The sequence below is a fragment of the Triturus cristatus genome, chromosome 2_2, assembly GCF_964204655.1.
Source record: "Triturus cristatus chromosome 2_2, aTriCri1.1, whole genome shotgun sequence".
NCBI lineage: Eukaryota > Metazoa > Chordata > Amphibia > Caudata > Salamandridae > Triturus > Triturus cristatus.
This window is the reverse complement of record NC_140582.1, coordinates 864,319,672-864,342,182: the sequence shown is the minus strand read 5'-3', so window position 1 is coordinate 864,342,182 and position 22,511 is coordinate 864,319,672. Positions and strand designations below refer to the sequence as shown.

At 43.5% G+C, this 22,511-nt stretch overlaps 1 protein-coding gene across 9 annotated transcripts in view; it reads left to right on the top strand.

Moving 5' to 3' along the window:
• Positions 1-22,511, top strand: part of TBC1D1 (TBC1 domain family member 1) — a 933,361-nt gene that overhangs the window by 728,522 nt on the left and 182,328 nt on the right. For all 9 annotated transcript variants that reach the window (XM_085642280.1, XM_085642279.1, XM_085642278.1 and 6 more), the window contains one exon: positions 6,375-6,536. In XM_085642280.1, coding sequence (XP_085498406.1) covers positions 6,375-6,536 — 162 coding nt within the window. The remainder of the gene's footprint in view (positions 1-6,374; positions 6,537-22,511) is intronic.

Below are 22,511 nucleotides of genomic sequence, written 5' to 3'. Positions count from 1 at the left end.
TCCACGTTACCTACCCTTCACTATCTGCAAAGGGAGAGAGAATATCCCCGTTTGTAGACAGCGAATATCTCAAAAAGAACAATCAGATAAGCAATACTAGTATTTTCACTCAATCAATCAATCGTTTCGCAGTTTGTCGTGTTATACGACCTTACCCGGACCGCATGGACAGTTTCTCGTCTTCCGCCTCCAGCGCCCGATCGTCCTCTACTCTCCGTATTTGCCACGGCACTCCTGATGGTTCCCAGTCAGGACCGTAGATCACTCGAGAGAGGTCTGCTCGGAACCAGTGAAGTTCGGATGATCGGCTGCCAGACGAGGGTCTATCAGGCAGGAGCTCTCCCGATCGCTGCAGTCGTTCACTCTGTCGTCGGGACCTCTCCCACTGGATCCACGTATCGCTGATGGGCCCCACGCTTGGGACGCCAATTGTTAAATGGTAGCGGCAGTTTCAGTCGATAACCTTTCAAGTATTGCCCGGCGGTAATCGCCTCTTATACCATTCGATGATTTACCAATAAAAGAGGCAGGCGCTGAAGACTGGAAGGCAGGAAACAAAGGTTTATTTCTCTCCGGAGGAGAACACATCAGGTCAGACCCACAGGGAATCTTCTCGAGATGCTCTGTCCACATCTCTGAGGCCTGGCCTCTTATACACAAGTTTATTGCTTTATTACACGGTTTATTGTACATGGCACATTCTTGAGATTGCTTTGATACATGAAAGAACATCCTCGGAATCCCCACTTTAAGCTCGTTCCCACACATATCTACAGTAGAAGTCCCCACCCCACCCACAGCAGGAGATGGCTATCACACAGCTGGGTATTCCGCCAATTCCCGGGGGGTGAGCGCGACTGATCGGGTCACAGGGGTTGGGGGCCTTGATCTACTGCAATCCCTTAGATGTGAGGTGCTCCCTTTACAGTAGGGGCAATAAAACTGCGTCGGTAGGGCTAGGTGATGGCCTGGGATCAGTTAGGACAATCAGGCGTGGAGGAAGGGGTTACCGAAAGGATGTATGACCATGTAAGGGATAAAAGGAGGTGTTGGCCAGGTGCGGGATGTGGTTTCATGGCAGGGTCGCGCAGAAGTAGAGAGTTTATGGCCCACGTATGAGAGAGCGGGGGTGGTCAGCGTGCGGGGGGATGTTCGCAGCGCTAGAGGGACGCGCTGGCGATCGGCAATGAGGTCATGGTGCCTAAAATGGCCGTCGTGCGTTTTTTGCGTGTGGCGCTTGGGGAGAGACAAGATGGCGCAGATAATGTTCAGTTACGAACTAAATTTCCACAGCTCCCCATGGAGAAAAGGGAACCTTCAAGATCCTGCCTCCTCACTCATGCCTACAAATGCCTCCACAACAGTGGACCCAAATACCTCAACAACCAAATCAACTTCCACGTACCCAAAAGATACCTCCTATCCTCCAACCTCGCGCTGGCCAAATCTCCTCGCATCCACAGAGCTAGAGCAGGCGGAAAATCTTTCTCCCACATCGCCGCTAAGACCTGAAACGAGCTGCCAGCAGACATCAGACGCGCCCCCTCCTTGAACACCTTCAGGAAGACCCTCAAGACCTGGCTCTTCGGCTAAACAGATCTGCGCCCCCGCCACCCTCCCGCAGCGCCTTGAGACCCTCGCGGGTGAATAGCGAGCTTACAATTACCCTGATTGATTGAGTGATTGATTGAGTGATTGAGAAGAAAGAAGAATATTTTGCATAGTGAAAGTGTATTTACAATTCTGGACTGAATGCTAAAATTAAATACAGGAACTTCTTTCCTTTATTGAATACCATCCGCTTAAGTCTCTACCAACCTAAAAATAAAGGCATAGTACATTTGTGTATGGACATTGAAATATCAGATGCTGTTGATACACTGTACTGTATGGAAGGCTAAGGGGATGTATAGTTGAATGCTTGAGATACTTATGACAGGTTGTGTGGATGGTATGTTTTAGAAGAAGCTTATATTATATTATGTATATAAAGTGATAGAAATATATAAAACAATGTTTTTTTATATAATAAATGTACTATATTTGAATAATTCAGTGTCTTTGGTCATTGGTAACTATTCCCCGAGAATATTAGCATGATATGTTACCTTTGTTGAAACTTGTAGTTGCCTAAGATTTTCGGTACAATCAATTGTTTTGTTCCTGTCATTTTCAGGAGAACCCCTATATACTGCAGTTGTAGCACACAATATCCATTGTATAAAGCTCTCCAGCCTTCACACTAAATTATGTGGGAAGAATGCCTAATCTCACACGAGTCCTAAACTTCAAGCCAGAAACCGTTTGGGACAGAAGCTGCAGGTTGCAATGGCGACATTTGAAATAATCTCTCATTTTACGGGTACAAATAAGTTAACATTGTCATTCTCTCATTGCTATTTTCTTAAAACTACTGCAACATTTTATATACATTCAGTGTTCATTGAAATCCCACATCAGTGATCATATTTTCAGATGTTAATGTTAAGTTGTAAAATCATAAGTATTATCCTGTGGATAAGTAATCGGTTATTAATCATCTCATACCTCTAGGTTGCAGTCGCTTGAAACAATAAATTGGAAAGTAAAACTACATGGTTAAAAAAATGTTGCTTTTTTTTTAATGAAGCAATGCAAAGAAATGCTTTGCTCCTAAAACATATAATTTGGAATTGCTCTTTCCCCAGATTCTTCTTTAGGCTTCTTCAGACATCTTATGGTCGGAAATCGCTGTTCACATGGATGGGGAGGCAGCCACAAATCTAAGTAGAAATGTTTATGTTGTAAATGTCTATACAGGCATTCGCATTCACCAACTTCGATCTCTTATTGAGCAGCTCTATTACAATAGACTCATTTTTGGTGTGACTTCTCTCCCCCATGTTCTCACCCAAACAACACCTGATACTAAGTGTATAGCCATCATTTGGAATAGTTACATGTGGCAACAATGTAGTCTACGGTAGCAGAGGTGAATTCTGCATTCAACAAAACACCTGCATTGATGACTTCCATCGTGTGTTCTGTAGATGCTTCATAAAGTGCTGAGAGGAAGGTAGAGTAGCATATTTTATTGTCATGGTTCAAGCCAACAACCAGCCTTTTGCTAATGGATAAGAGAATATGTCTTGATTAGGCACATATTACATCACCTTATTGATCAGCTACCCGCACTGGAGAATTGAGCTTTGGTGAATATATATGGAGTGATCTCCTGGCATTCATTAGGCGGTCCAGGGTAGTCTGACTCACCTCACCTGTTTCACCTACGCCTCTGTCTTTACCAGCAGTAGATCTTTTACAGTACATCTGTCAGACGTGCTGATGTCAGTACAGCTTTGTGGTGCTCAAGTCCACGCCGAGGGTTAATACAATTACAGCTGTTTTATGCGGGTACTGCGTCTCTATGCTACCAACCCCTAATGTTTAGGTCACAGTGATGTTGAGGGGCTTCCTCAGTTATGCTGTTGTTTTTAGAATTTCCTCATATTTTTCATTTTAAGGCTACCCCAAGGTTTGCTACCAATTCCCCACTGTTGCTTCTTTCACCTAAAGGGTTATGCAGACTCCTTCTATACCTGGCCTTTCTGCATCCTATATTCCCTGAATGCTTTTCTAGCTTGACATCTAGACTACAGGTGCTGGTGGAGACACACTGAATATATAAGTCATAGAAAATACTTTAGTTTCTGCTGAAGAAACCAGAGCCATGTGTCCTAAGAACTCTGAGGTCAGAGAGCCAATGATAAGTGGGATGTGCCCACTGAAAAGAGCATAGCAAGATGGCAGAGCCTTCTGTCTCCAAGCGGCTAAGAGGAAGAGGGCCTTCCTCTGCCATTTTGCCAACGGGCCGGCCACCTTCACCCTTTCATGAAATGTCTTTTCTTATAATTTTCTTTGCAAAAATAAATATTATCTGGGCTGTATTGTCAATTTTCTAATTTCAGTGTTGCTCCATAGCAGTGCCATTATCTTATTAAGCCCAGGCACTATTTGAAAATAAATACCATAAACATAAAAATATAGCATCAAATGTGACTCAAAATTGCACTGTTCATGTGTTGGCCTAAACAACCAATCACTATGATGCGTAACATTGCTGACAATTGTAATTCTACATGGGGCACTACTCTCTTCAGGATAAGATAATAGCAGTCACTGGTCCCCACAGTCTCAATTTCTGTGCATGGATTTTTTTAACCCCAAGCAAAATAACATTTGCAATTTCTGTTCTGTACTTCTCATAGAAACTGGGCCAACTATTGGAATGTGCCCCCCCCCCCACCTTTTTTAGTAGCATATAAAGCCAGGTATCTAGAATGACTTTGCATTCCCTCCCACCTAACCCCAGCCTTACTCACCATTTCAGAGTTGGTATCATGAAGAGCTCTCACTAGTCTAGTCCTCCTTCACAGGTGAGGACTCCTGATGGAAACCACCCTGATAGATTTCTTTGTGTTTTCCGCTGGCACCCTATCCATGATCTCAAAGCAGTCTGGGTCAATGCAGAAGGGGCTACTTGAAACTGTGTCCACGGGCCAAAGAGAAATAGTACTAGTAACCATAGCACGTGTATGCAGAAATGGCCTGTTCTTCATATGGCCCACATTCGAATTTTTTTTTTTAGCTGGGTGGTCTTTAGAAAAGTCACTTGGTAAAAGCATGACCTTTCAATTCTTCTAGCTTAAAAGCAGGGGCAGTGCCCCCACACTTAGTGCTCCCATTCAACCTATAGCCTTTGAATCTCTGTGAGATAGGGAGTCCAGGGGGACTTGTGGCATTCCATTGAAGGATCACATCCCCTTGTGTTATGCCACTATTAAGAAGAACGCATGAACCGCTACAATCCAGTGGTGGCTCCTCTGTTTTGGCACAGAAGTGTCGGTCCCCGTTGCCACCACCCTCAAAAATTGGAAAAATAAAGAAGAAATAAAACCGGTTTAAAACCAGTTTTATTTTTCTTCTAAGTGTGCCGAGTCTTGAGAAGCGTCCCAGGGAATGACAGGCACTGAGGGGGAGGGGCAGGTGCACTCCCTTCAGTGCGCATGTGGTTTTTGGCGGCTGTCTCAGGGCGGCCAAACCCACATCCACACTGAAGCGGTCTCCAACCCTGCAACGTAGCTCGGGTTGGAGACCGCATCAGTGCGCATGTGGATTTGTCACCGTTCCCAGTCTCCCTGGAAGCTCAAATCAAGGGAGAGCAGCATCAGGATTGGCTGCAGGGGATTCTGGGAGTCTGGCTGCAGAGGAGTAGAAGAACGAGATGCAGCTTAAGGTGAGTTCTTATTTTGTATTTTTTTCCATCCTAGTCGTCCATCCCCTCCTTCCCCCACCCTGCCACTCTGCCCTGCCACCAGCCGCCACCGCTACAATCAAACCAGCAACAACAAATCTGAGGGGCTATCAAAGTGGGGTGATAGCAGCAACACTTTGGCCTCCCCGAGACACAGATCCAGAAAGTTCAAAGGCGCCAGAAGCAGGCAACCGAGACAAGCCTGAAGCTAAAAAGCACGAGAATGACCACCGTGCTAGTTTGCATGTATGTAGCAGCGTTCTTATTCGGTCTTCACTGCATTTTGCCTATAGGTGCCATAGGCATGTATGTAGCAGCGTTCTTATTCGGTCTTCACTGCATTGTGCCTATAGGTGCCATAGGCATGTATGTAGCAGCGTTCTTATTCGGTCTTCACTGCATTGTGCCTATAGGTGCCATAGGCATGTATGTAGCAGCGTTCTTATTCGGTCTTCACTGCATTGTGCCTATAGGTGCCATAGGCATGTATGTAGCAGCGTTCTTATTCGGTCTTCACTGCATTGTGCCTATAGGTGCCATAGGTGTTCGTCTTGTGCTTGAAATGTTTCTACCCTTTATCTCAGATACCTCCCGTGCATTTGTTGTTCATCCTGAGGGAACTTAATGTGTCACTTTATTGTTAACATATTTTCTGTGCATGTTCTGTTTTATTACATGTCAGGTGCGTGGTTTTTTTTTGTGTTACATAATGCATGCATACTATATTTTAATATGATTGTAATGATCAAGAATAATATCTAACACGTTACCTATATATACCCAATTCTCAAGTTATTGACTTTACGTGTTGGGAAAGCTAATTATTTTATTTATTTTACATGCACCTGTAGGGCATCCGTACCAGAAATTAAAGGGCCTGTGTTTCACAGGGGGGACCGCTTTGGGAGGGCTCGAAGAAAGAAGTGAAAAAGAGAGCGAACTCTTGGAAATAAATGAGTTTTCCACGTTCCTCTTTCTTCATTGACCCACCAACCCGGCACTTGCGGGTCAGATTCGTCTGCATGCTCTGTTCAGACCTCTCGGTGCGTCTGTTTTTTAAGTTCTTCACTTGGTCTTTCAGCATCTGAAAATGATTTGCTGAACAAACGCCTGAAACTCGACTATGAAGAAATCACGTTGTGTCTGAAGGATGTAACATTGGTTTGGGAGAAAATGTTAAGTGTGCCAGGAAGATCAAAGACCAAGTTTGACGTGGAAAAGATTCATAGTGCTGTTGCCAAAGGTATGTGGGGCACTGGGATGCTTTGCTGAGCCGAACATGTTTGCCTATCGCTATGTGGTGTTTGTTAAATATGCACTCCTGCACAGTTTCGCAAGGCCTTTCATTGTGTTGTCCTGTGTGTATTCAGAGATGTCTACCTTAACATCGATGGGCATTCTTAATGATGTCCTAATTATCATACTCTTTTTGAATTCAATTTATTTTCATGTGTATATTTTTCTTGAATTCACGAATAGATCTATCCTTTTCATAGACATGCATTTCTTTATTGTTGTACCGGTGTGTATTTTCAAGCCATGCTAGGATCCACCTCCTATCCTCATTGCTGGCAAGTTTCTCTATGGCGTCATACTTGACTCTCCCCGTCGCTCTTAGCAGCAAACAGTGCTTTAAACTTTTGCAGATTCACTTGTTTAAGATGGGACACTTTGAAGCTCTGTGCATTTCCAGTTCATGTTCTGTTGTGTCACGTTTACACCCAAGCCTCCTCACTATATATTGGGGGTGGGCGGAATTTGCGAAATCCACTTTCGCAAATTATCGCGAAAATGTTAATTATCGCAAACACGCGGAAACATCGCGAAGATAAGGAATTTTTTTTCCCGCATGTTCGCGAGATTTTCTGCATGGTTGCTGCTCGCCAACTTACCCATGTGGTTGCTCGCGGGCGCGGCCATCTTGTTTTCAGTTGTCTCGCGGTGCATGATCGCGAGAAGAAAGACGTGATCACACGACGCATGACGTCACTGCGGGCGCGAACTGTCGCGAGACGGCGCAAATGGCTAAAAACAATACAACATCTCATGGAGAATGCGACCGGATCAAGAAAACTTGTCGGTGAACGCAGGGATTCAGGTAAGGCGATCGCGCGCGAGAATGTATTATTTTACAGCGCGAGCAAGAAACAAATTATCGCCGAGCTGCGGAATGCGGAAATTTTGACATTTTCGCGCTTTCCGCGGAAGGCGAAAATGTCAAATTATCGAAATTTCCGCGAACGGAACGAAATTTTAGCCCAGGCCTACTATATATCGGGTCACTAATGCCCAGTTTCTACTTAATTAATCTGTGATTTGTTTCATGTTCACTATCTGCAGAAGAATGTCGACAGAGCCGACCTCTTAAGAAGCACTAGGAAAGTCAGTAGTCCTAGCACTAAATGGTAGGGTGGCTGAAAATTCCACTCTGCCGGAGGACTTCACAGAGTTTTGACCACTCCGCGCTCTGCTTGGAATGCGGAGTTCCAGCAAAACTCCGCCATCCGCCACGTGGCAGAGTTTTTTTCTCACAACCGACTCGCCAACATTAAATTGGCTAGCACGAGTAAAAATGTGCACCCCGAGTGTGATTATCAGGCACTAGAATGCCTCCCGGCAAGGTTTCTCAATTTTGGTGTCACGACAGCTCACAAACGTTCGCCAGCTTTCTCAACGCGCTCGACTAGAAAATCTACTTGTGCTGCACCACAGTGGTGCCATTCACACTGTTTTTACAGCACCTAGCAAGCTCCTCGTGCTAAAAATCAGCGCAAGCAGCACGATTTGCCAAATTCTGCATGTTCTCGAAACTATGCTGAATTTTGCGGATTTTTTATGTAACTCTGCGAGTTTCGCCCATCTCTACTAAATAGTCGACATATTCGCTTTGCCAATACTTTTTGCATTGGCATTTTTTAATGCCAAAATATTCACCTGTATATCAGGACTAATGACAATGCATGGGGGGCCATCGTGGAGTGGGTTTTATATTGAAGATAAGCCATTCCTAGGTGGCTGCTGATGCATATGCATGTGTGCGCAAGTCTCATGAGACATAAGTGGCCTTGTAGAAATCTTTCATATAGAGTTCCTAAATAGCTGTCAGCTGTTAAAGATAGGAGAGTTAAGTGAGCGGCTCAGCAGCACTTTGCAGCTGCCAGGCCTTAGTTAAAAAACATAAGATAGAAAAAAAAACTTTTAACGGGGAGACGGAAAGTTGATAAGAGATGTGTTAGCCCTTTACATCACGACTCACAAATAGGAAAAGAAGAGAGATGTGTGCAAGGCGGCTGAGACGTTGCATATGTCTAGTGATCTCATATTTGGCCTGATTATGCTGTAGTGTTTTTTGTAGTCATGAAGCAAAAGAACGTAGACAGGAGAGTTTGAACTGGTTCAGTTTCTCCCTGACAAACTAGCTGGTTGTTCACTTGTTTGAGAGCACTGTTAATAGGTGTTTGAAAATTACCTCTGATCCAAACTTATTCATCCCCCTTAAAGCCCAGACCATGAATAATGGTAAAGTGATTGGTCAGACATACAAGTCACTCGAGGCCATTGATGTCTTAAAATACAGCGCCGCAAGCAGTGAAAAGTGGAGATTCAGAATTGTACAGTGGCAGAAGAATTCTAAAAGAATGCCAAAGACATAGTTCATTTTAAGTTGAACTGACCGCAGTTTCCTATTTGAAAATATAGGAATATGAAGAGGCGCACAATACGTGTTTGGAGAGTGAACATGAGTCCAAGGTTGGAATCCTTTGTGGGTGTGGAAGTTGAGAGGTATGGTACAAGCATAGTCTGAAGGGAGCAGGCAAGTGATGGTGTTGTGGAAAAGCTAAGTTTATATAAAATACAACCTAGGCAGTACATTGCATAACGGTGGGCTGTCATGTCTCCCACTGAGGTGTTCAACCATGCAGCTGCTGCTGGGGCCTGCACTTGGGTAAGGCAGCCGTGACACAGTGCGGCTGTAAAAATTGTCCGTAGGTAAACCGGGTTCCCTGACCAGCGGATACGTGTAGTAAGATACATTCAGAAATAATCACTATGGATTTGTACTTCGCCACAGTAGCCGTGTTTGAGGGCTAGGAAGGTGGTTCTACAGTGTTTGGAGGGATTGGAATGAATAGAAAGTCTTTTGGAGCATGTTACGCATACTGGTCTCCTTTAGGGTTTTGAGATGCCATCTTTGATGGAAAATGGTTTGCCCTCATAGTTTCATTCATGGAAATTATGTATGTCCTGAAAGCTTGAATTAGATTACATTTCCTCTGAATCAAGAAATATCTTGAAGCATCATATACAAAAGAAAGCCTGAATTCTGAGTGAAAGTTATACTTTACACAGCAGCATCGTGTCCTTTTATTCCATTGTGTTGCACTGGAGCTTTACCACCGTGCTCCAATGAAGAGCTAGAGTGCTAGCATTCTGTAATGATTACAAAATGGAGATATAATTGGACACCATATTGAGAAAAACCTGGTGTTAATGCTATTGTTTTTACGGGTTATTCTTAATGGAAGAGCTCCCCTACCTGCATCCAGAATCCCTTATCCTCATCGGTTTTCTCCGCCCATAGATCCTACCTGTCGCGTTACTTCAATAGATTTCAATATATATATTGGGGGGAGAGTATGTAGCCTTACAGCTAGAGTGGTCGACCTCGGCCCTGGGGAACCGGGTTCCAGTCTCTGCAACGATGCTCGACATCCTGTGATAATGGGCAAATCACTTCATCTCCCCGTGCCTAACAAAAATATGAATGTGTTCATCTGTAACAAAACTGGTGCTCATGTAAAGCGCTCTGAAACCCGATGCCTTGGGTCTAGTTTGCGCTATATAAAACTCTGAAAATAATAATATATCTCCTGTTGGCGGTCGCCAGTAGGTAGTCATATTTAGAACCTAGATTCCATCGGAAAAGGATTTTAAATTTGATGCCGTTTGACGAATCTTCACAAAATGCTCAAAACTAGCAGCTGCTGTCTGGAAAGTATTGGGGTGATTCATCAAGCGAAGGGCTGAGTAAAGTGGGGTGGTCCCAAAACACATTTTCCCAATGCAATTTACCATACGGATTTTAGACACTGCTACAGCCCGAACTGCCCGCCGGAATTGCACCAAATTTGGCATAAAGATAGAGCTTGGTCCAGAAAGAATGCTTTTTGTAATTTGGTGTAAATCTTTTCAGTAGTTTTGCAGTTATTAAATGAAAAAGATGTATGTATATCTAAAGAATGATGAGCAAGTTCCTCCCTTAAACCACACTAGCTTAATACTTCAAACTTGCCTATACTCTTCGTCCACTGATATTTTGAAGCTCAGACTTGCACAATCTTGAATTGATTCTTATTGCTCAGAACAATTCTCTATTCTCCTTTTATCCCCCGAACTCTGTTATTCTATGTTGTTACTTTTAATGCTATGTTTTTGTATGCCATGTTTTTACTAAATGTGCTATTCACACCTTGCTCACTTTGTAAAGAGCTCTGATACCCTACCTTGGGTCTGGTTCGCGCTATAGAAAACTCTAAAAATAAATAAAGAAGCGGATCCACCCTGGAGGGTCCGTGGATGCATGCGCTAACAATAATTCTGTGATTGGCTGGCCACAACCTGGGGGAAATGTTGAGGCTGCCATTTTGTCAATTTGGACACAATTACTTGAGAATAGGGATAAAGTGTAAATATAAAATAGAGGATCAGGATAGAGGTATCCTGACCCCATGAAGGGACTGTTGGGGCAAGAAATTGTCCAAACTGTCTTTTTTTTGTGATTGGGGGCGCCCAAGGATCAGCGGATCCACCGTGGCACTCGGCGCACCCTCACCCCGTGTGAATCTGCAACGGATCTGTGGATCCAGATCTCAGTTAAAAAAAATACACACATTCACTCACTCACACACTCACTCACACATCAAGTCACACATACATACAGCCACTCACTAAGAAACCCAGAGAACCACTTCCACACCAACATCCACACAACCATTCACACACCTACTCGGAGATCCACAAGACCACTCACAGACACACACAGCCAGTCACACATGCACTGACACACCCACTTACACACCCATACAGCTACTCTCAGTCACACATGCACTGACACACCTACTACACACCCACACAGACACACACCCAGGTTACAGGTACATTATTGTTAGAAAATAGTGTTAAAAAACAGTAAAAATTCACTGACAAAAACACAGGTTACATGGATATTATAGTTAGGAAATAGAATTAAAAAACCTTAGAAATTCACTAAAAAACAAAGTTTACAGGGAAGTTCTAGTGAGGTTCAGATTGTACACACATAATACCATACAAATTCAGCCATTATAGTCAGTTATCTCAAATAACTGATTATGCCAGACTCGCGGTGGCGCAGGGGTGGTGGTACACTGTATTGTTAATTATGGCTTACAAAGTCGCATTGGCGGTGGACCGCCTGCTGCGCTAGGGAACAGTCGTTCCATGGCGGTGGCGCAGGAGTGCCACAACGCAATATGCTGAGTTGGGACTGGCGCAGTCCCACTCAGCATATTTTGAGTAGTTGCTCTACCAGCCTTTTCATGGCAGAGCCCTGCCATGAAAAAGCTGGCAGTGCAAGATCAAAATGGGCCCTACAGGGCCCCCATGCCCCCCACACCATGAGGATACATTGCCCACCTGTCTGTATTCCCTCTAGTTCCAGCACGGCATGGATGTCACTGTTCATGCTGTGATGGAACTTTTTAGCCGTTCCCATTGCACTCCCTGTTTTCAAGGCACCACCATGGAAAAGGCCAAAGAACCGCAGACCATATTACGAGTTGCACATTTTCAACTCTTAATATGGTCAGTGGTGTTTGAACACCTTTTGCGCAGCGGAGGTGGCATTGAGCCGTCGCTGCTGCGCTAAAGTCGGAATCAGGCCCTATAACCCTAGCCCTAAGATATCCATAACTTATGCCCTCGCCATTTACTGCTAATTACCCAATATAATACATCACTCATGACATCTTCTATTACATCATTGGTAATATCACTGCAACATTTGCAGTGGAATTAAGGAGAAAACGGTCAATGGCGGGGGTGCAGGATATATTTACCTTAAGGTATGAGTTATAATTACTTGACATAACTATAACTACAGAATTTCTATGGATTTGTGTGTTCAAACCCTGAGCCTAAATATAACATTCCTATAACCTTTGTGTGTGTGTGTATGTATGTATGTATGTATATATATATATATATATATATATATATATCATCACCTATGACTGACTAAGCCACCTTGAAAGTTAGACAGTAATTATTTTGAAAGCTTACACCTCCGACTAAATTGTTGAGCTTCTAGCCTCACTTGATCACCCTTTTGTGACCCTATCATTGACCTCTCCTTTGTATGAAGATAAAGTGGAACTCTGCCAATTTATGATGATCCTTCTTTAAAACATAAAATGCCGTATTAAGGTTCAAAATCAGATTCTGTGTACTATTCTCAATTTCAGAAACAGAAATGATAATTTTGCATTATTGACCAACTACTAATTTCTCATTGATTTGTCAGATCGAATGTAAAAAATTCATTGACCCACAAGCATAAAACCAGAATAAAAGTACAGTAAAAGTCTGAACATATCAATAAACATCAAACATAGCAATAGTCAATACATAAACCACCAATACATACAGTGTATAAAATCAGAAAAAAATAAATTGCAGCTTAACATCAATTTTTAAACCTATCGGCACAAATAAATCCTAAAACTGCAAGGAGGATGCTAACTGTGGAATGAAGCCACACAAAAATGTAGATACTGCAGTTACCACAATCAAGCTGGAGTTTCTTTTACAAATTCATAACACATGTACCCGGTTAGTTAGCCCTAATGATCGACACATAGGGGTGATGCAACTGCGGGATCATGGTTTGGTGGTTTGCTGGGCAGAAGACCAACAGATGTTTTTAGATTTCTATAGGGTAACTCCACATCAGGCACAAGTTAGAACTGTTCCAAGATGAGAGGAAAGCAGTCGTAGGCAAAATGCCATATCTGAATTTCAACATGTACACCCTCGCAGGCTTTGGATTTATTAGATCAATAAATTCTTCTGCCATAAATACGTTTTTGTGGAGAAAGAAAGATTTGGACTGACTGCCCGTAAGGGCTTGTGTTTCACTTTGATTGATATACTTGGCCCAGAATCTATTCTTTACAACAGCCTTCAAGGATGTGCATATCGAAGAAGGGTTGTACCAACACTTGCTTTGTCCTACATAAATCGGAGCTTGTTTTGACATACGCCAATCAGGGCATCCTGTGGCTATTACAGCATCTAATGATATCAGTAAAGGCATCTCAATAAGGTGACATCTCTGTGGTGCTCCATACCTGTAGCTAAATTAGGCTAGGCAAACCTTATCCTGTCCCAGTGTTGGTTTTCGAGCACGGTTTAATCTCAAAAGCAGAAAAGGAGTGCTGTGGCCTAGGTTTAAAAGAGATTTAATGAAGTTATTTTCACATACCCCCACAGTGGAAGTGCTTCAACAAACCCACAACTCTGTACCAAACAGTGCAGCACTTGGGATCTGGGCAGTATAAATCTCCAATGAAAGTGAAATGGGGTGATTTGAGGTCCTTTTAGCGAAACTCACTAGTGTTGAAACCCTGTGCTTTATCAGCTTGGGTCTCTTAGAGTTTTGGGATGACCAAGAATCTTCATTAGATAATCAAATCCTGATGTAGTAAAATTTTCTGACTCTTTCCAAAATATTAGTTCCCAAGTGCACGGACCCCCTAAAATGTTTGTTTATTGTGGAACATAAATTTGGTTTTTAGCACATTGATTTCCAACCCATTCGACATGCAGAACTGTGAGAATCTGCTAATGAGGGTATGTAGCTCCACTGCAGTTTTAGAAATTAAGAGGGTGTCGTCCGCATATAAAAATGCGGACACCTTTTGGCCTACTAAGACAGAAAATCATTAGCACAATCTGAAAGGGTGCCTATATAGCTATTGATAAACAAAAGAGAAAGGGTTGGAGCCAGGATACAACCCTGGCACACTCCTTTATTAACTCAAATGTTTCTTTAGGTTCGCCATGAGGGTACCAACGTATCGGGGCATAATTGCCTTCATGGAGGTATATTATGATATTGAGAAGGTTGCTAGGAACACCCATAGTAATCAGAACTTTCCAAAGCTTAACTCTAGGAACCAGATCGAATGCGGGTCATGAAGCTCAATAAAAGCTACAAAAATGTTCCGACCACTGATAGCAATAGTTTTCCACTTGGTCAACAAGAAGCGGAAGACTTGATCCTCAGTACCATTTTTTGGTCTAAAGCCCGTTTGTAGGTGTGTCAGGATATCATTATCTACGATCCACTCTGATAGTTTTGCAAGAACCTGTTTGCAAAAAATCTTTTGCAAATTATCCAAGAGGCTAATGGGATGATAGTTGCTGGGAAGGTTTCAACAACCTATCTTGAAGACCAGAATGATCTCCGCACCCTTCCACGTTAGGAGGTGCGTAGCTCCCGCTGCTATTGCGTACAGAACCAGATTAATATAAGAGACCAAAATAGTAGGATCAGAGCTGAACAGGTCCATGACTATCTTATCCAACCCTGGGGCCTTTCCCTGCTTTTGGGACATAACTGCTTCTTCAGTATAAGCAAGTGAGAACATAACCGGAAGCAAGACAAGTCCTAAACTTGCATGCACCATACAAGACTACCCTAGTATTGGCTCATGTGTGGATGAATAAAGAGATCTAAAGTGGTCAGACTACTCCCTGGGTGTACCTCGGGAATCATTGGATGATCTTAACCCCGCTGACTAACAAGGTGGCAGAAAATGTTAAGGCCTTTTTTGCCCTAGCCGCATCAAGAAGATCTTCCCACTTTCTGCTTTCTCAGTCAGATTTAGCATGCTTTAAGGCTTACCTAGAGAAATCTGTAGCTTCCCTGATCTTAAACCTGCCACTTAAGTCAGGGTAGCTAGAAGAATGTTCTTAGCACTTCTACAAGCATGAGTGATTTGGGAGTTCTAAATAACCTTTTGAAGTCCTTATGGAACCAGTCTTTCAACTTTATGAATAATTTGTTGTGATCCTCAAGTATTACATTGTGGTTATTCCAGTTTCCAACCATTGACCACCAAGGTAATAGCTTCCAGCCCAAACATTTTGAATCGGGTGAGGAGGAGATGACACACCATTTGACATTCTTGGAATGCTTTTTAGAACTACTGCATAATTACGAGAGAACTCATGAGCAGGCTTAGAAAAAGGTACAAAATCCTGTAGGGTAAGTGTTAGTGGGTCTTTATCACTTGTGGGTCTGGGACTGACCGTCACGTCCTTCATACATTTCCAGATCCGGACATCAAGGAGAATGTAATCTAAGTGCCTGGAGTAGGCCCCCCTCCGAAATGTTGGAGCAGCATTAATATCGGATGTGGAGTGGCCGTTGCAGGTGTGGAGGCCATATGAGAAAGATATGACAGCCATTTGCAGAACCGACTTTGCCAATTAGTTTTTGGGTGGGTCAGGTGACTCAGGGATTCCCCAGAAAATGTCTTTGGAGGCCGCTAAGTCTGCCTGATGCGAAAAGGCTCATAGGTTAAATTTATCTCGCCTGCAATAATCACATAATAAGCATTGGTGTGGCACAACAATATTTCATTTAATAGCTGCAGTTGGAGAATCTTTCTGCATGCTAACGTTTCTATTGTAGATGTTGATTGCAAGTTAATTACGGTCCTGCGAGTTGCTGGAGTGAATATTAAACCAAAGATATCATCGGACTGTGTCCCCAGCTGGGTCACTGAACACACTATAGTGACTTACAGCCATATTAGTACACCTCCAGATGCTCTGCCTGCCACTGATGTTACTGTTGGGATAAAAAAAACACGTTTAAACACGCATCTGAAAACATTTTCTTGAGCCTGTGTGTCCAGGAACATTGAGATTTCAAGTTCATCAATATCACTTAGTTCAGAATGTATCCCTGCACCATTCCAGCTTAATATAATGAAATCAGAGCAAGAGAGAGCAGTTTGACAAACAACCTCCCTATTCGATACTGATGTTTCGGCAGAGGAGATTGAAGAGAACGTGCTGGTTGACGGGCTGGACATTTATTCCGAAAAAGTACTCTCATGAAGAGCATGCACAGGCTAGAGGGCTTTGCTTCCTGGGGTGTGGATTCCACTCCTAGGGTAGATACACCTGGTGTTAGCACAGGGACTGCTAATTCCTATTGCTATTCCTGTTCATATCAAATGCACCTATTGGCTTCCTGGCTGCACCAGCTAGAGAAGGAGATGCATTCCTGGTCATAGCGTGAGGTAGTAATGAAGTGCAAGGTAACCAAAGGGATGGAAGAAATGGAAGAGTTGGTGAGAGTCAGTCATTGTCTAGAAATTGGGCAAACACTGAAAATTGGTTAGCGGTAGGAGAGGAGAGGGATCAAAATGGCATAAGCCTCGCTGAACTCTCCAAGTCTTTTTGCTACGGTGGCATTAGAAAAAACCCAATGGGAGAAGCTTAATTGTATCAGAGTGGATCGAAAACTGACCTATACCACAAATATTTGGGCAAGGGTACCACCCAAGCAACTTTGAGTCATCACATTGCTGTAGGTCACCCCAGGGGAAAATCTGCGTTTCTATGAATCCAGTGAAGGACTTTATTTTCTACAAGGACTGACCGCAGCTTGAGTAGTTGCGGGCATGCACAGGGTGATCACAACACACAATTATGGCTCCAACTGGGCTGCTGCAACTACTCTCATGGAGTCCTGGTTCCATACAGCAACCATTACAGAGAATTGACAGATCATGTGACACTCTTTTCCAAAAAATCGCTCTGCAGCAGTCTGCTCTTGGGAGTATCCCGCCTACTCTGGGGTCACACTGCACCTCGCTCCTTCCTGAACAGTCTCTCCTCTTGCAGGCTCATTCCATTTCTTAGCAGGCAGGCACCTAGACACAGGTATAAAACTGCTCCACCAAGGTATCCAGTCCTCAGGTGACGTCCTCTCACCTCTGAGAGACTGACTGCCAAACAGATACTAACTCTAGCGGCACTGCAGTCATCTGAGTACTCTGCAGCCATAGCAGACTTGGATCTTGAAGTGAACAACAAGCGGGATAGTCGGGAACCCACTTTTCTGCACAATTAGCTGACATGATATAATTATCCACTGACTGAAACTGTAGGTACTGTTATGGTTGGTTCCCTCTTGATGTCTCCTTCCAGGGTGTACTCCAAACACAGCCTCTGTGTAGACTGATGCATCTCACAGAGGGTAGTTTCCAACCTGGGGCACTCACAACAGAGGCACAAAAACTTGAGGTTTCTGCTCCTGGCTGTCATCAGCCCAACTAAAGGAGTGATCAAGGAAAGACCACGAGACAGGCCTCTCCTAAAGGTTTCCTCATCTTGCACTACAGAGCCCGCAGTCAGATGGCCAAATGGAAGTGTTCAGGAAGACTCATCAGCAGCCACTGAATAATCATGCGGCCTCATTTAATTCCTAAAGAAGCCTTGCCTCCACTCCCATCACTTCAGTGCATAGGTCTGTTCCTTCCATCTTCAGGAATGTGAGCAACGCTGCTCCACTGTCAAGAAAGGCACATCTCACCTCCTTGTGCAAAGCCTCCATTACTCTGACTCGCTCTCTCTCTTGCTCGCTCTCGCTCTCGCTCTCTCTCTTTCTCGCTCTCCATCTCTCTCTCTCTCGCTCTCGCTCTCTCTCTTTCTCGCTCTCCATCTCTCTCTCTCTCTCGCTCTCGCTCTCGCTCTCGCTCTCTCTCTCTCGCTCTCTCTCTCTTTCTCGCTCTCCATCTCTCTCTCTCTCTCTCTCTCTCTCTCTCTCTCTCTCTCTCCCCTCTCTCTCTCTCTCTCCCCCCTCTCTCTCTCTCTCTCTCTCTCTCTCTCTCTCTCTCTCTCTCTCCCCCCCCCCCACTAGGAACTTGGTAAGCAGAACTTTACACAAGTGTGCCATTCTCCACTCCAGTGACTCAGATTAAAAAGGTCTGGTCACAACAGGGACATACAGTAGGCTGCCACCACCTCTCTGTTGCTTAAAACCATGACGGGGACAATAGTCCGCTGTCAGTAAAAGAGGGTGTACTTATTGCGTTCCTCCATTTCACCGGACAAGTATAAGATCTATTTGTGACAGGCATAAGACTAGGCCTGTGTTTATACGCTGGAATAGCATGATTCCAGGACCAAACATCTTAAGCCAGGATACCAAACATGCGCAGTCGGGCCCTCAGGGCAGGGGAACGTGTCTGTACACTATGAATGGAACTTTCTCATCCCTACAGCTGGTCATCCACCAAAGCCCGCTGACTAAACCTAAATATAAAATATGTCTTAGTCTTTAGTTAACAATGAGTGATTTTCACAAAAACAGAGCATGGGGCAGCTAAGCACAGGTCTGAATTCATTTAGTAGGAAGAAGATTCTATGTAGGCTTTCTTTCATGGTTCCAGGAGAGGAAGAAACTGTGAGTGGCTGTGTGAGACATTAGAAATTCACTCTCCAGTGTACGAAACATGCTTCATTTTATATAAAGCTTCTTCAAGCAAACGTTTTGTGTAAATTAAGAAACCGCATCCATCTTAGGCTGCCTGGTATTCATTGTAGTCTTTGCTTTGGAACTTCTTTACTAATTTCCCTTCATCCATGATTGCTGGTGTTTGAACTGTCACCTGGGTGTTTAGCTTGCTTTTTCCCCACAGTCTTCTCATGTCTCGCATGCCAGTAGACTTTCAGGACAACTTCGATAACAGCAGTGCTAAATCATAAAAGACTTTACAGAAGTATCCGACACATTCTTATTGGTGCCTTCTAGGTAGATTCTTCTAGGTACAACCTAAGTAGCACCGTCTCTGGGCACATTTGGATGTGTTCTTCCTTTTCCTTCCTTTCACATTAATGCTGCTTTGTTTTATTATGGGTTAGGCTCATACCTGCAGTCAACCTCCTACTTAGTGCCACTGCACCACTTTTGACTCTTCAAGCAAGGATGTACTGCCATCCACCTTTCATACATAGTGATCTTTCTTTCATTATTGCTGAAGGTCTGCAGAACATGTAGTTACCCCAGGATTCAGTAAGTTATTCTACTGTTTGCTGTGCTTGTCAGATATCTACAGCAGTATGTCTTGCATGAAATGGGTTGTAGGTCACATGGTTGGTAAATGTCCTTGTCCCAACATGATTACATTTAATTTACAAGATTAGCCTTTCCTGCACATTTTTGTATATTAAACAATACATAATACCATACAAGGAAAAGCCATTATGGAAATGCCCGGATTCTGTACAAAAAACAATCCTATAGAATTGCAGCATAACATTGGTATTTTGTCCTCCCAAGTGGGGTTGGTTGTTCATTATGGGTGCTCGAGGTTCCCCAGAGCGCAGTAAGAGTGAGAGCAAATGTCCCAGAGAAGGGGGTGGAGGGAGAAAGGGGTGAGAGCCGATGAGCAGAGAAAACAACACACAGCTGCATATTATTGTCCTCTGCAAACCTGTGCAGGATCATAGCTGGAGCATTTTACAAGGGCAGGAGTGTACTTTGCGGTGCTGCATCGTCAATTCAGCCATCCAACTTTTAGCCTATGCCTATCTCGTACCTCACCAGCCTCCAAAGACCCCTATCCTACACTAAAAGACAGTGCATGGGGATCCCGCTGCCGGCCAGGCGGGATTAGTCTCAGTCCTCAACTACTGTTGGGGTGACTGCCACTGCGGTCCCCAGTGACTTCCGGGAAGAGCCACCATCTGCCGCACCACCATCATGTTTAAGAAGGTCTACCATTGCGCTCCAGATCCTTAAATTCCACTCTGCTTTATCATGTAAACAGACCCTCTCAAGCCGGCTTTCCTCAGCTACCGCCCACTCCAGTATATCAGCCCTCCATCTATTCCCTTTCGGTGGAGCTGGGTGTTGTAATTTCTTTTCCTTCCTTTTATTTCCCTTTGGTTCATTCCGTTTCCCCCCCTTCCCTGTCTTCTTTCCCTTTGTCCCTTGGAATGTGACGAGCATTCTAGTGCAAGCACCTGAGCCCAACTGTCACTCGGGACCTTTCTGAAGCCTCATTATTTCACTGGCGACGAGGAGTTGCGTGGAGGGCAACTTGTTGACATCCCCTCCATAAGTAGCCCTGAGGAGAACGCCTCTAGCACGCTGGAAGAAAATTCGGAGCAGACACATCCTGATAGTATCGCACCGCATGTGTATTCTCCACACGGAAGGTGGAGCCTCAGGAGGATTGCGGAAAAGGAAGAAACCCATCCGGGTTAGCCGGCAGCGTCGTAGCGGGGAGGAGCCTTTTGCTGGTTTCTCAAGGAGATCTGATGCTCGACGCAAGGGTGGAGTTGAAGCACGGTAAAAAAACGATGAATCTGCTTCGCATTCAGCGTGTAATTGATTAAGAACGTTAGAAAGATTTCGGAGAGGTGTTTGCTGCCGTGGGTGAGTGTTTGAAGATATTATATCCGCACGCTAATGATGATTTATTTTGCGAAAATCAGCGCTGTAAGCGGCATAAGAAGTGAAGAGCAATGTGATATTTAAAAAGGAACTTTCCCTCACGGATGATTAGTATCGTTTTGGTACTTGTCAGTGTGGAATTGTTTTTGTTTTTATATTGCGTTTCAAAATAAAAAGGTGCAAGGAATATTTTGACTGAAAAGTGGAGCGTGGAGACAAGAAATACCTGCAGAAATTCTATAAGTACTTTGATTGAATTATTCATGTCAGAAAAGAAGCACTTTGAACTGTTCAGTCTATAGTTGTTTAACAGAGAAAAGCAGAGAAATAATTCATTTCTATTTGAGGAACATTCGCAAAATATTCACAGAAAGGAGTTATATGTGACAGCGTCAACTTAAGTTTTTGATTACAAAATGAGAGAATAAATATTGACGATCCTGAAAGGTTGTAAATGATCTATACGACATTGTTCTTCACGTAATTGAGGAGGAACGTACGGTAGAAGAGGAACTTTTCAGGACGTAACTGGGCAGAAACTTTTATCCTGTTTTAAAGGTTTTTGAAGATTATAAATATGGCAGCGGCAAGCATGAGTCAACCCCCACCGTTTCTATCTGAAGCGAGGGAACCCAGCATGACATGGAAGAACTGGATCAAGGGGTTCGAGACTTATTTAATACCCATTGGTGCTAATGGTTTTTCGGCACTACGTAGACAGCATATACTGCTGCACAATTTGGGAGCTGAGGGGAGGAAAGTATATGATAGCCTCCCAGAGATTGAAGAAGATGATGCTGAATTTGAGGAAAGGGATGTTTATGCTATAACACTTAGGAAATTAGAATTACAGTTTGCGGATGAAATAAATGTAGTTTTAGACAGACATACATTTTTTGGCAGAGTTCAAGGAAAAATTGAGAGTGTAAGTAATTATATAGCGATATTGAGAGGATTAGCGAACACATGCAAATATAATGATTTGACAGATTCACTTATTGGGGACCAACTAGTACGATGTACTAATAACAAAAAGATACAGGAAAAAATTATTAGTTGGCAATCCAGATTTTAAAAAAGCTATTGAAATATAAACGAGCGTAGAGCATACTGCTGTGTGCATAAAGGAAATGTCTATCACCAGTGACAAGGAAGTGAATGAAATTGGTGATGAAATAAAGTGTGTGTGCCATTAAGGAAAAAAATATATATGAAAGCTCAAAAGAGCAAAACAAAGGGGGACAGATTCCTGAAAATAGGATGAGATGTTTCCGTTGTGGAAGCGCAGGGCACCTGGCAAATAATATTGTCTATTGGGCCAGAACAGCTACGTGTAGAAAATGTAACCGCAAGGGCCATTGTGCACGTATGTGTAAGGACATTTCTGGCAAAACAGTCAATGTTATTGGAACATGTGAGGAAGAAAAAAGTAAATTTGTTTTACAAGTGGATGTGGAAGGGACTAATGGAGTATATATGGTTGATCTACCTACATGTGAGATAGAACTGGACGGACGAAATGTAGAAGTTTTCGCAGATTCATGCTTACACATTTATTAACAGTGAAACATTCCACTCAAGGTTTGATGAAAAACAATATCACTTGTTGAACCAGATGTAGTTCCAGTAGGATATAACAAAGATCCTATTCCCTTGGAAGGGATGGCCATAATGAAAATTATGTTTAAAGACAGAAGC